At 39.8% G+C, this 14,735-nt stretch overlaps 1 protein-coding gene across 2 annotated transcripts in view; it reads left to right on the top strand.

Annotated features, from left to right (window-relative positions):
- LOC124291131 (furin-1-like) overlaps positions 1-14,735 on the top strand; it is a 226,591-nt gene that overhangs the window by 73,441 nt on the left and 138,415 nt on the right. For both annotated transcript variants that reach the window (XM_046728038.1, XM_046728037.1), the window contains exon 3: positions 8,543-8,629. In XM_046728038.1, the coding sequence (XP_046583994.1) occupies positions 8,543-8,629 (87 nt within the window). The remainder of the gene's footprint in view (positions 1-8,542; positions 8,630-14,735) is intronic.

The following is a 14,735-nucleotide window of genomic DNA, read 5'->3' as shown; positions in this document are numbered from 1 at the left end:
AAATATTGATGGCTGATGGACATTTGATTCGTGTTAAAGGTCAAGGCTGCCATAGATTGCATAATGTGGACTTTTTTCATGAAGTTGTTCCTGTATTCAAGATAATACAAAATAAATTAAGTGAGTGGTGAACAATCACTGATATCTATCTATGTCATCCATTCTACTCACGTCAAATGTCAACGTAGTTATTAATGATGAACCTCACCTTTTCGCCAACACATGGCGTCATCACTACCAGTTAGTAATTCGTAAGCATGTGCTCGTGATATGGAACGGTTCCAATGATCAACTGTGCTTTCTGAGATTTGTCAGTAAGGAAGGGGTTTGTCACTTTGATCTAAACATAATCAACACACATGGACGATATTGCAGTATGACAGCACAAGAATATTGAGAGGATCCATGAAATGATGTGGACTGTTTAACATTAGTTACTCTTCTATCTGTCAGCACCATCCAGTTATTAATGTTATCCTCTAATGTTGCTCTAAGTCATTTTGAATCATGTTTGTGATGTTTGATGCCAAATGTACTTATACACAATGAAATGACAGAATCATGTTTTCAAGCATCAGACTTGAAGTGGTCTTGCAATCAATGTTTTTGTTTCAATATTTAGCTGAATAATAAAATAATGTGAAATCCTAACTCAGTCACTTTTCCCTGTAGAAATTAGAAATAGCAGTTGTCATAGTTTACCTGTCCCAGAGCCAGGTGTGCCAGGTTGCACAAGTGTACCTGATACTGGACCTCCTCCTGGGCACTATGATGTCGCTAAAATATCATGCTGACAGAGTGTAATATATTGCACATTTTATCACTAACCTGTCTGATTAAAAAGCGTTGCCTTGGAAAGGTTATATGAGTGCATGGTATTGGCAGACCCTGTATAACCCACCAACCTTGGGTGGATCAGGGTGTTTATTGCTGTTTCAATATCGGGGATTACACTTAATCATGGTGTTATGATAAGAACGGATAACCTGTAACAAGGATATGTGACAGTGGTCAGTTTGATCCAAACATTGTGTAGGGAGGGAGGTTATCGGAACACAACCTGCTCACTGTGAGACAGGATATAGCCCCTAAACAGAGATGTGTGGAAGAATAGTGAAGGGTGGTGCTACCTATGTTAAGTCCAGTCTCGAACAAATTTTACTCATTTTAAATGCACAAAAAATTATTGGTCCTCCTAAAAAATATTTATATGATGTTTTTGTTATGTTCATGAATCATTTAAGCTTTGTAGGTAAAAGCTGACAGCTGGCAAAAAGCACTCTGCTTTCTGATATTTTACAGCTATTCAATGGTACTAAAATAGTATAATTAACAGAGAAAAGTTCTCTATTATTACAGTAGCACACGTGGTGATTGTAATGAAAATGCTGAGAAAGAATCTATAATGTTCTGCTTGTTAGGAGATTTTGTCTAAATAAATGTTTTGGGTTTTTGCATAAAAGTGTGCATGACCTCACAACTATTAAATAAAAACAACAAAAACATTTCCATACTCACAAGAAATCTTTTCTTTAAGTTAAGTGATGTGGCATTTAAACATCAAAGTGTTTAGATTGCGACAGTGTTAATCAGGCAGGATATTAGGAATGAGAGCATAGATGTACCCACCAGATTATAGCAACTCCCTCACTCACTCAGTGACAGTGATGGCATGTCATTGTTCCTGATGGTACGGTGTGCTGCTCACATTATTGATCTCTGGGTTGTCTTGTTCAGACTCAGTTATTTACAGGCAAAAGTTTACAAAGCAATACTGGTCCAAATGTGTAAAGAGCTCAAATTCCATGTTCAGAGATGCCTACGTTCACTTTTCTTGAGTTCACCTTTGCTTCTGGTCCCTATTAAGATAGATTTCTGGTCTGTCAACACCATGATCGAGTTCACCAACATGGTCAACGTGGAAGACTTAGCTGTGATTTTCTTGCTACATAAAACCATCATGCGATGATGAAGCTGAAATACTGTTCCACCAGCCAACTCATCCTGAACTGATGTGTGTCATCATCCTCTCACAGTGGATAACAGATCTTTATTAGCAGAGCAGATTTACACCCGGAAGATGTGCCACTTTCTGTGATCCTGGGTTTGATTCCCAGTTTTTGGGATACCTGATGAGGTGTCAGGGTTCCACAGCACTGTACCTGTGTTTGTGGGATACACCAAAGTGGTAAATGCCTGAGAGCAGCATCAGGGTTCCACAGCACTGTACCTGTGTTTGTGGGATACACCAAAGTGGTAAATGCCTGAGAGCAGCATCAGGGTTCCACAGCACTGTACCTGTGTTTGTGGGATACACCAAAGTGGTAAATGCCTGAGAGCAGCATCAGGGTTCCACAGCACTGTACCTGTGTTTGTGGGATACACCAAAGTGGTAAATGCCTGAGAGCAGCATCAGGGTTCCACAGCACTGTACCTGTGTTTGTGGGATACACCAAAGTGGTAAATGCCTGAGAGCAGCATCAGGGTTCCACAGCACTGTACCTGTGTTTGTGGGATACACCAAAGTGGTAAATGCCTGAGAGCAGCATCAGGGTTCCACAGCACTGTACCTGTGTTTGTGGGATACACCAAAGTGGTAAATGCCTGAGAGCAGCATCAGGGTTCCACAGCACTGTACCTGTGTTTGTGGGATACACCAAAGTGGTAAATGCCTGAGAGCAGCATCAGGGTTCCACAGCACTGTACCTGTGTTTGTGGGATACACCAAAGTGGTAAATGCCTGCCTGAGAGCAGCATCAGGGTTCCACAGCACTGTACCTGTGTTTGTGGGATACACCAAAGTGGTAAATGCCTGAGAGCAGCATCAGGGTTCCACAGCACTGTACCTGTGTTTGTGGGATACACCAAAGTGGTAAATGCCTGAGAGCAGCATCAGGGTTCCACAGCACTGTACCTGTGTTTGTGGGATACACCAAAGTGGTAAATGCCTGAGAGCAGCATCAGGGTTCCACAGCACTGTACCTGTGTTTGTGGGATACACCAAAGTGGTAAATGCCTGAGAGCAGCATCAGGGTTCCACAGCACTGTACCTGTGTTTGTGGGATACACCAAAGTGGTAAATGCCTGAGAGCAGCATCAGGGTTCCACAGCACTGTACCTGTGTTTGTGGGATACACCAAAGTGGTAAATGCCTGAGAGCAGCATCAGGGTTCCACAGCACTGTACCTGTGTTTGTGGGATACACCAAAGTGGTAAGTGCCTGAGAGCAGCATCAGGGTTCCACAGCACTGTACCTGTGTTTGTGGGATACACCAAAGTGGTAAATGCCTGAGAGCAGCATCAGGCTTCTACAGCACTGTACCTGTGGTTGTGGGATACACAAAAGTGGTAAATGCCTGAGAGCAGCATCAGGTTCCACAGCACTGTGCTGTTTTATAACTGTCTCAAGGGCATTGAACCCAAAGAATACGTCATTATTTCATTACTATTTGGACACTGTTGTCAAACAGCAAACTCAGCAAGTTCCATTCATGATATTAATCCATTCAAAGACAATTCCCCACAGAATGATGAATGACCAAAATTTATGCAAGAGGATGAAAAATTTGCATACTTTCCATACCATAAGCCAGTACTGGTTTCCCTTGCCTATAACGGAGCACATGAAGTGGAACCAGCAGGTACTTTGGGTGAGATTCCTGCAGTTCAGAAAGGAATAAAAAATATGTTAATCTGTCACTGACAAGTTGAGTTTCATTATGTAAAGCTTGTCGCTGACTGCTCAGATCTTGTTTGGTGTTCTTTGCCTCAGAAGCCATATTGTTGATGCCCTGTCACCCAGGGTTATTAGCAATCGTTAGTCATAATGGATGATGTAAATGTTTGGCTCCTTTGAGAGTTGTGGAATGGATACAAAGACAGATACTAATTACCTGTAGATTATCTCAACAAGAACACATCGGTGGGAATAACAGGGCAATTAGTTTGCTTTTGTTCTGTGTACATTTGAAAATGAATGATTTTAACTGTCAACAAGCTGATGTTGTGTATGGAAGTTCTCTGTTGTACGGATCACATGGGCCACCTGCAGACATGAGTCGTCTCAATACTTAAGCTCCATGCCTTAATGTCAGATGGAGGTTTAAGATGGTGATAAAAGGTGCTTCTCCAAAAAGAGCTTTAATGGGGCTTTCAGTGAATTATCGTTTTTTGAAAATGAACTGCCCAAGTTGGCTTGTTTTTCTGTTTTTGTCATCAATCCACAAGTGACTGGAGATATAGCTGTCATCATATATCTGGCTCAAATTGATTAAGCAATAAAGGTTGATATGGGAGGAAAGCCCAAAAGTAAAAAGTGGAGATGAAGATGTTTGATGAATCCCCTGAGCATGGGAAGGATGCTGACATACCTGGAAATCAAAGCATGGATCATCCAGTTCCAGCAACACTGGAGAGAACAGGGGCCTGCACACACAATACCATCACTTTCCTGGCCCATCCATGTCGCCCAGTTCACTCATGTCCCTGGGTTCTTATGTTCTTCTGCAAAAATAGTTTTATTCTTCTGTTACAGATAACTATCTAGCATGCTCACTATGTTGGTATTCCTGGTTCACAGGAGTTGTGTTAAACTATGATTTAAAGTACAGGCGTCACTCTAAATGTGTTGAATTCACAGGTTGAATCAAGTGCCAAACCCATTGAAAGTTTAGACGCATTATGTAAAAGGCAAGGTGTTTCAAAAGTTAAACTGACACAATGGGTTATATAGTTCTGGAAGAAGTACTGTTCAGATGGGAGACATGTAGCTGATTGTAAACTAAACTATGCTAGGTGAGCTTCAGTACCTCCTGATGCATACTGCTGTTCCTCATGTCGCCTCTAATTATGTCAAGGCTACACCACAGTGTAATATGTATGCACTCATTTTTCTGTGGTTCCCTATTGATTTCCGACCCATTCTTTGCTGTGCTTGCACTCTATCAATACGCAATTATTTATGCTATATGTTTTCCAATATACACTAGGGTTATGGTGTATGCCATTAGCATCCAGTGTAGGTTGTACATTTGGTGGCCACAACTTCAATACCATTTCCCCTCATTATTCTCCCTCTCCAACAGCAGTCCCATGTGTCCCGCCTCTTACATAATTTCCAATTGATTTTGCAGTGGTTGTCTGCCATAAGACAACAACTATATTTAAAGATAGAATTTTTCTGATATTTCAAATAGGATCTCTGTTGACCGAAGAACTGCAAGGATTCTGGCCTTCTATTTTGGTTCATGTATTGAGGGCTTCATGTAATGTTTTAATTGATTCTATCTTGACTTATGGCGAGAAGATTTCTTCTACTGATCTGAGCTACAGAAGTCGAGAAATATTTGTTCAGGCCTTTTCTAGCTGATAGCCTCTTGCTGGGTCCACTTGAAGACAGGAACAGACGACCCAATTAACCCAGCCTCCAGCACCCCCTAGTGGCAGTTATTAGAACTACACTTGATCTTTCTTCTGGAGAAGTACACAACGAGAAACCTTTGTAATTTTAGCTTGTTTGAATTTCAGACTGTTAAAGATGTTTCCAAGATGAAGATTTTGATATTGTGAATAAATGTTTAGTACATTTGTGCAGTCAGGTGATGGTATATGTTGATGAGACTTGACCTCAGCATGTAATGGTTAGGTTTGACCTGTGTATTTCTGACACAGGGGTTACTATCTTACATTTGTTCATTGATTTCTAAAGTCAGTTCATCATCTCATTCAGAATTAAGTTTCTGTGTTGGAAGATTACATTACCCTTAGGAAAGCAGCACAAAAGCCAAGCTTGTAGTGCAGTTGTTGGTGGTGGATGTTCAACTCAGTATATAACTATTATATAAGGTGGTGGGTGATACAAATGGCATATGGTATGTTACTATGTTTTTGGTACTGTCTCATGACTAATTGTTTTAGTATCCGTAACACAGCCTTCAACAGGAGACATTGCTTGGCTGAGATAAAATGATATATCCTAAGATATATTGCTTCTTCTAAGATATATCACTTTGATGAACCCTCAGCATTAAACTTTTACTTCTGTCAGTGAAATTGTAGCTTCATAATATAGTTGGATCTTAGTGACCTGCCTGTGGCTGAATCTCAGTCAGATAAACCAGTGGGTGATAGCAGGAGCAACAATCCACACCAACACATTGTTACCCTGCAATTTTGTCTGTCTCAAAGTCTGAACTGTATTATTTCCCCTTCCGCCAAGCCCTTTCTGCAATACTAAAGCTGTGAATAAATCATGTCCAGATTTCCTCAGTTTCGGGAATCTCCCTTCTCACTGGGGCTCCTTTTCAAATTAAATGGAATTATTTGTTACTTTCAAAATTATGTATATTCAGAGACTAAGCGTTAGTCTACCTGTAACCATGAGACCCCTTTTATCCATCTGCCCCTGGTGCTGGCTTTGTGGCCATCATGGATGATGGGAACCAACACTGACCAGAAACCCCTAGGGAGAACAGCTATCCTACAGCATAAACGTTAACATGATGTTGGAATCGTCCCCACTAAATGAATACATACATGGGCTCAGTCAACTGCAATAATTAAACAAGGTTCTATGTAGTTATGGTAAGGGAAGCTGTAGGATTTTCAGGGCATTATACAACCAGAGTTGCAGTGACCGAAGTGTAAGAAAGTGTCAGTCTGTCCTGAAAGGAAACAAATTCTATGTAAGATTGAGCAATGCAAATCAATTTGGCTGTATGGAAAGAAGAGCTGTTGAAGGGATATGTGGCTTACTTCAAGTTATGCACTGGGCAAGCATCTTTATCAGTGTAAAATATACAGCCATGGGGCCAGAAAGGTGGCGCTTTTTGGCGCTCTTCCACTGATCAATAGTAGAACTCTCCTGCAGAGGTACAGACAAAGTCTTTGAAACCTATCACCCAAATCATGAATTTGATTTTTGATAGTGATGGGAGAAAAGTCTTTTATTGTGAAGGTTTGTGCGCAGATTGACATCACCAACTGTGCAACAGATGAGTTAGTGGGCCATTCCACCCAGGTTAAAAGTGACCTAAAATGTTCAAAATGGCTGGTACATTGGTGGTAATTGATCTGGTATTTAGCCTTGGGACTGTGAGTACAGAGTGCCTGTACATCACCCGCTTGGTGCCAGCACTGTAGAGGAAGTAAGGCCGTGATCTATTGATCAGGAGGTTGCTTGTGCATTTGCCACTAAATAAATGGAGATTTAATATAAGTTTAAGGGCTTGTTAAACTCTAGAATTTCGTATTTCTGGAAAAGAAAGGGTAGTAGAACAATGGTAGTTTATGGCCATGCTTTTACCGATAATTAAGGAAGTTCATGTGCAAGCTATTTTTCTATAAAACCAGACACACACCACAATTTGCTATTCAAAGATACATGTTGTAAGTATGCCAGAATCCTTTGATCAAGTCCATCCCAGTTTTGATTCTTGGTTTGTAGAATCATTACCATTAGTGATAGCACTGAATGACTTGAGTCTTTCCATCCACATTAACATGGCACTTGGCTGATGTATCTGCAGTACTACATTAACATGGCACTTGGCTGATGTATCTGCAGTACTACATTAACATGGCACTTGGCTGATGTATCTGCAGTACTGTGAAAAGCAGCATTCAGTATAGTCTGTCACAGATACAGATGTACCCAATGCAATGTTGACAAACTTTATGGATAACAACTTCTTTTATTTCATGAGTACAATGTGTTGATACAGATACTTGTATCCTTGTCAAGCAGAAATGATGTTTCGATACAGATTCTGGTATCCTTGTCAAGCTGAAATGCTGTTTCGATACAGATTCTTGTATCCTTGTCAAGCAGAAATGCTGTTTCGATACAGATTCTTGTATCCTTGTCAAGCAGAAATGCTGTTTCGATACATATTCTTGTATCCTTGTCAAGCAGAAATGCTGTTTCGATACATATTCTTGTATCCTTGTCAAGCAGAAATGCTGTTTCGATACATATTCTTGTATCCTTGTCAAGCAGAAATGCTGTTTCGATACATATTCTTGTATCCTTGTCAAGCAGAAATGCTGTTTCGAAGCAGAAATGCTGTTTCCTTGTCAAGCAGAAATGCTGTTTTGATACAGATCCTTCTGGATACAGATATCCTTGTCAAGCTGAAATGCTGTTTCGATACAGATTCTGGTATCCTTGTCAAGCTGAAATGCTGTTTCGATACAGATTCTGGTATCCTTGTCAAGCTGAAATGCTGTTTCGATACAGATTCTGGTATCCTTGTCAAGCTGAAATGCTGTTTCGATACAGATTCTTGTATCCTTGTCAAGCAGAAATGCTGTTTCGATACAGATTCTTGTATCCTTGTCAAGCAGAAATGCTGTTTCAAGCAGAAGTGCTGTTTCGATACAGATTCTTGTATCCTTGTCAAGCAGAAATGCTGTTTCGATACAGATTCTTGTATCCTTGTCAAGCAGAAAGGCTCCTCATGACACAGTCTTTGTGGTTCAAGATTTATGTATTTTCATTTTATTCTGATATCCTTGTTGTAAACCATCCTGTTTCTGTTTGCAGGTAAGATGGATTGAACAGCAGAAGGCCAAGCTGCGTGTCAAGAGACAGTCGTTTAATGATCCCAAATGGGGCATCATGTGGTATCTGGTAAGTGCCTGGCTATTTCGTCATCACATGTTTCATTATGCCTCTTGCGAAAAGACATAAATGGGATCATTTGTTTGTATTTTGGTGATTATGTCTTATTATCTCTGATGCTTTTGAATTGAAATCACCTGGGGCATTTAATGCTGACTCTCATGTAGTTTATTGATAAGACAGATATAGACAGCCACTAGCCTGAAACTGGAGTAAACCTGTGAAACCTTGGGCATATTTAATCCAAACTTATGTTACTTTATGACTGAGTAAGTGAATAAGATTTTATCCCACTTGAACAGCAGCATCATTACAGGGTACACCAGATATGGGCTTCAGACGTGGTACCCATGTGGGGAATTGAGCCTGGGTCTCTTCCATGAGAAGCAATCACTTTAACCACTGCTCTACAACACTGCCCTTGTTACAAGATTATTTGCAAGGATGCCAACAGTTATGATTTTGCCATGAACTTTGATATTGTGCACAAAATAGTCATCTATTGTAAAAATGGTTTCAAGAACTTCACCAGTTATTTAGACTAGTCAGGGACCTTGCTGCTGGAACCGTCATCAATGCAAGAAATCAATAATCAGTTGATTATCACATGTTTTAGTACGAGATCAGTGGCTTATCACATACTGATAACTTTTAATCCCATTTATCCCATCTCATTCTAAAATTTACAGTTGTGATCTTTGCACTAATCTGAAATACATCTGTGGACTGGTTAGCTATGATTCCTTGTGTCCACCCTGGTCAGTAAGGACTAATGTTTGGATGTCCACAATGGCAACAGTATGGACAGCTGATGGCCAGGGAGCACCTGGGAAGACTAACCCACAGGTGGATCCGGAATTCTGGCGAAAGTGCTCACTGCATTTCCTAACTGCTTCCACCATTTCAGACCACCCCTTATCACAGAAGTAGGAGTAAACAGTGATGTGTTATGAAGCAATTGCCAGAGCACAACTGTTTTGGTCAACTGAAACAACTGAGAGGTGATAGGGTAGGCTAGTGGTTACATCATGTGGCTAGTGGCTCATCAAGCCGTAGACCCGGGTTTGATTCCTCACATGGGTACAACATGTGAAGCCCATTTCTGGTGTCCCTCGCTGTGATAGTGCTGGAAGATTGCTAAAAGTGTCATAAAACTCCACTCACTCACTGAAGAAACTGACTCCTTTGGGGGCGAAAGGCAACAATATAAACTGATCACTGAAAATGAGTGATGACACCAGGTGTTCAAGAATATATTTTTCTAACTCTCCATTGCATAGTACCTGTTTCACTTCCGTGATGTATCTGGAATTTTGTTGATTTTTGCCTTCATTTCGCCTAAATCTTGATGCTGTAAATTTTATGCAAGCAGTATACGATATGGAGCCTTGAGAGGTTGTATGTACCTAGGGCATGCTGGGCCTCCAACGTGTCCCGGTTGGTTTCACTGTACATATTTGTCTTACGCTAAAGTAATCATATTTCTGTAATCATTTACCTATGATGTGTTTGTTGAAAGGATTTGCAGATGTTTTTCATATTTGAAGATTGCGCATGTTTTCCTAAACAAAAACATGGAGAAGGTAATTCGAGAAATACAGAACATAGTATTCCTAAACCAGGACAGCTACAGACATATTGGAGGCGGTATTGTCTGGAAGGGACATTCTTGAGTTTACTGAAAGTAATCATTCCGTCATTGAAATACCTGTGATGACTTTGGCACACGGTTTCCTCCGTGGAAGCGTGTTGCCACAGAGTTAGGACAACAAGCAGGAACCCAAGTCCGGGAGATTTGTGGCAAAACCAACAGATGACAACAAGAAGTTCTGACCCTGATGTTGGTACAAGATGGAGACATAGAGTACACAATCCACACACTTGTGTAATGAAAGTGCTCCCAAGATGATCTTTCGACTGATAGACAACCGTTTGTCAATTTTACAATTTGATTTTGGGGAATGGGCTGATATGGGTATGTTTAAACAGAGTCTGATTGGACTGAGATTGGTATTGAATTGTATCAGGCACGAACTACATGGTGAGGTTAGCAGACGCTCCTGTCTTAGTACACTTTCTGCCTAATGAATTCACAGGATTGGAAATCACTAGAAGGCCTTTGCTGCCAAGCCAACATTGGTTCAAGTGATGAAAAATTACAGCCTTTTGTTTTGGAGAATTATATTCCTATGGGCAAGGAGAGAATTTTATTACCATCTTCAAAAGATTATGCATTTCTTTGAAGAAATGCTTTATTGAAATGTTATGAAGAGATAAAATCCACCATGATGCAAAAAAGTATCCCTGTATCACACACAACACAAGGATGTCATTTGGTGCAGCAGCAGCAGCCCAAGTGATACGGTGCCAGACAGTTAGTAGATTGTAATGTGACTGCATCTCCAGGTTCCCATTATTCCTAAGTGTCTCAGAGAGCTTTATGAGAAAGAAGATCGAAGTTGTGTTGTGGGAATCTTTTTGCTGTTTTACCATAAATATTTAAGGCACCGAAACAGAATTTGTGGATGACAAGATTTTCTCTTCTCACATTTGATAATGGATGAAGCAAGAGTCATCCTCTACTAGACTGACCGACTTCTACATATCAACAGTACTTTCAGGGTGTGTTTGAGAGAGCGGGGCTGGCTGTAGTTGAACTGTTGATAAAGCAGGTAACCTGGATGATCACCTCTGGGGTTCTTCTGGTAAATAAAAGGTTGACTGATGGGTTTTTTGCCTGAGATACCCCTTGAATAATGTATTGGATCCAAACTGTAATAGTGGTAGCGGGAAGGATTCAGAAGCTGAGAATCTCGACTTGCACACCCATTCATCAACGAGAACAGGTGAAAGATAACAAGATGATTCTGATCCTTCTTCATTTCAAAGTGTACATGAAATGAGGAGCAAATATTGTGTAAAGGACATGCATCTGTTTATGCATATAAGAAAATGTTTACATCCTGAATGATATGAACAAAAATTGTAAAAAATAATGTGATAATGATTTAGTTTTATATAATCCAATTTCAGTAATGTTTAGATATGTATTTGAGTCATAAATTTCACATCTCTTCCTGATTACTGTCTTGTTTGTTGAGAGAGAGACATATCAGATGACAAGTGTAGATATTTCATGTTTTAATCAAATTGTTGATACCGAGGCTGTATATTAGTTTTAGTTTCTAAATGCTCATGTTTCTTCCAGATTATATCATATTCAGACAGGCCAGACAGTGAGATAAGATATTTATTGCATAATGTTTCCATGAAACAGTGGCTTCTGGTATTCTACAAGTTAATATACGCACTAAAAGTACAAAATACGCTGGTACATTCCTGATAGAAAGGAGATACATTCAGGCAATGTCGGTTCAAGACAAGGCATTATAATATGAGAATATATTATATGAGAATTTACCACAATTGTGGTAATGTTTTACCTACAATAAATATATTTAAATTGTTTCTCAACAACTGTTGATACAATTATTTTTGTCAAAATGAACCAAATTTTTTGAAATGACTAAGGGTAATAAGAAAACTGATTTTCTGTCTTGTTTATGTTAGATACAAGACGTTGCATTGTGTTGCTCAGAGATGGTGCAGAGATGCTGTTCTAAAGAGACATTTTTTCGTTGAAACCGGCTGATACAGTGAAAAAATGTTTTCCTTTCCGATCAGTATATGTTTGACCTGAAACTCAACAGGATATGTTTGACCTGATTGTGGTGTTCTGTAAGATGCTGGCTGTCTCTGTGTACCTCGAGAGTGATTTATCCTGAATCCTCGCAACTGTATCACCCCATGGACCATGTCAGGACGGCATGATCCGATTGGCTGGTTTCATCACGGAAACAAGATGGCAAGGTCATCCTAGTTGTTACCAGGCAACACAATTGGCATCCACTGCTAAATTTCATTACAGTAATAGAAATTGTAAAGCATTATGTCAACATGGAGGAACAATAGGGATCTGTTACATTCCTGACTGATGCGGGTAGGTATTATGGAGATCCCAACCCGTTGTGTTGGCTGACTGTGATCATGCACAGCCGCTGTTCGAATTAAAACACGCACTTGAGGGTGTAAAGCTCTGCTTGAATATGGATAATATTCATTGGAAACGTAATTGCATGCAACAGGGGAGTTTGGGGATTACCGAGTTCTTTAGTGCTTCATGAAGCCCCAGTTGCAATTTTGCAAGTAAATGGTCATATTACTAGTACCAAGGGACTTTCAGTGGGCAAATCACTCACGCACTTCCACTAAAGGGGAAAAGGACTTTTTCATCGATTATATGAGATGGAAAGTCACGGATGCATTGAAATATAACTAAAAATGTGTCTGAAACCACCAAGATGGCTGGAGTGTGTCTGGTCAATCAGGAATATTAAAATATTTATTCTCCCAGTATCTAGTCACAAGATTTAAAAAGTTTACAATGAAAAGATTTTACTTTTGTATGATCCATGTTGCAACCTAAGAACAGATAATGATTTGAACAGAATTTTGTGCTCAACTGAGTTTAGGAATATTAAATTTCTGAAGCAATGTAATAAGGCTGAATTAAATTTTACAGACTAGAAAGCAAGGGATATTGATTTTTCGGGGTGAAAATAATAGTGTGTTTAATCTAGATCCATCTTCCTGACGCACAGTCAGCTGAAAATCAGGAATGGATGAATATTTTGTTGCCCGATGTACATCTGAATGAATAACCAATATTTCTTTACATGCAAATGTTTTATCTCCAGGTTTGGAGATATGTAAAGCATCCATACTTGGGGGCTCCAGAGAGTTTGGAGGAAATTATCATGTGTGATAAATTCTGTGAATCTTCCATCAAAATTTATGATGCAACAGTACAAGCTTGACCCAACTGAAACATTGAAACTCAGAGTCACACTTGCAACAGGTCATCTGTGTAAGGAATATTGCCCATAACAATGATAAGTGTGCAATCATTTTACCAAGATGCATGGCAACCCAGGCTTGGGGGGAAAAACTGAACAGGAATCAATAAGATTTAGAACAAATATTCCTGACTCCTTTGCCCTCTCTATACCGCATAGTGAACAAAACCACACCTTTGCCTCAAAATGTGATGCCCCAAAATGTGATTCACAACCCAAATTTTAGTCATGATAGATGGGATCTTGGTTGAGTCATGTTTTTGAGGACATGGTTTGTCATTTGGCCTTTGGACATTGCTGTATATCGATGCCCTATCAGAAGTGAAGCCTCAGCAGTTTGAGATGATGATGATGCAAGACTCGCCTGCCCGGAGATCACATGCTCATAAAGGCGAGTGCTTGTTCTGTAGCCAAGTCAATACTCCTGGTGAATTATGGTCCTGGTGGCCTCTTACGGCTCATGTTGGAGCTGCAGATAATATTTTCATGAAATATTGTTAAACACGGAGCAATTTGATCTTGTGCCTGCAAAATTTTCCTTTTTTTTCACAAATCTCAAATGGACCAGCAAGATGTATTTAAGCATTTGGAAGGGTGAGTGGAGTATTCTGCACCATCAGATGAACAACTTTCACTTCACAAGGAATGCCAAGATGTTTCATCTTTGATGCGCAGAACTAATTGTAGTAAGATTAGAGAAAGTCATCCTTTGAGGAATAAATGGTCTGTCTTCCATATTGCTTTTGGGAATACACTGATATAACTTCTTCATAAACATGTTGAAACTATCTTTATAGTGCAGGGCAGCCCATAAATACCAGTGTCTTTCTTGAAAGCAAATATCCATTTTTTTTCAAAAAAGATTGGTTGACTTTTAATTGAATTAACTTTAATAAACCTTACTGTAGACTCTTTGCCAGAAACAAAGACTACTTAATAGTGGCATTTAGCACAGATGTAGAGTGTATCTTGTTAATGTTTTAAGATTAAAAAAGCACAGCATGCCAGCTGGCACTCTACTGACAACCGAGTAATTAGAGTGGCATGTTAAGTTTATACAATCACCATGATTGCCTCCCAGCACATGAGCTACCACCTTAGAGGAAGTCCAAAGCTGCTCCTGTCTTGAAACAGACACAGACCAAAATATCACCCCCAGTAATGACTTCATCTATGTTTTACGGGAGGCAGGATTTGTC

Source organism: Haliotis rubra, unplaced genomic scaffold (assembly GCF_003918875.1).
Source record: "Haliotis rubra isolate DU_JTF1 unplaced genomic scaffold, ASM391887v1 Scf482, whole genome shotgun sequence".
NCBI lineage: Eukaryota > Metazoa > Mollusca > Gastropoda > Lepetellida > Haliotidae > Haliotis > Haliotis rubra.
Note: the sequence above shows the minus strand (reverse complement) of the source record. Positions and strands in the feature narration are given on the sequence as shown.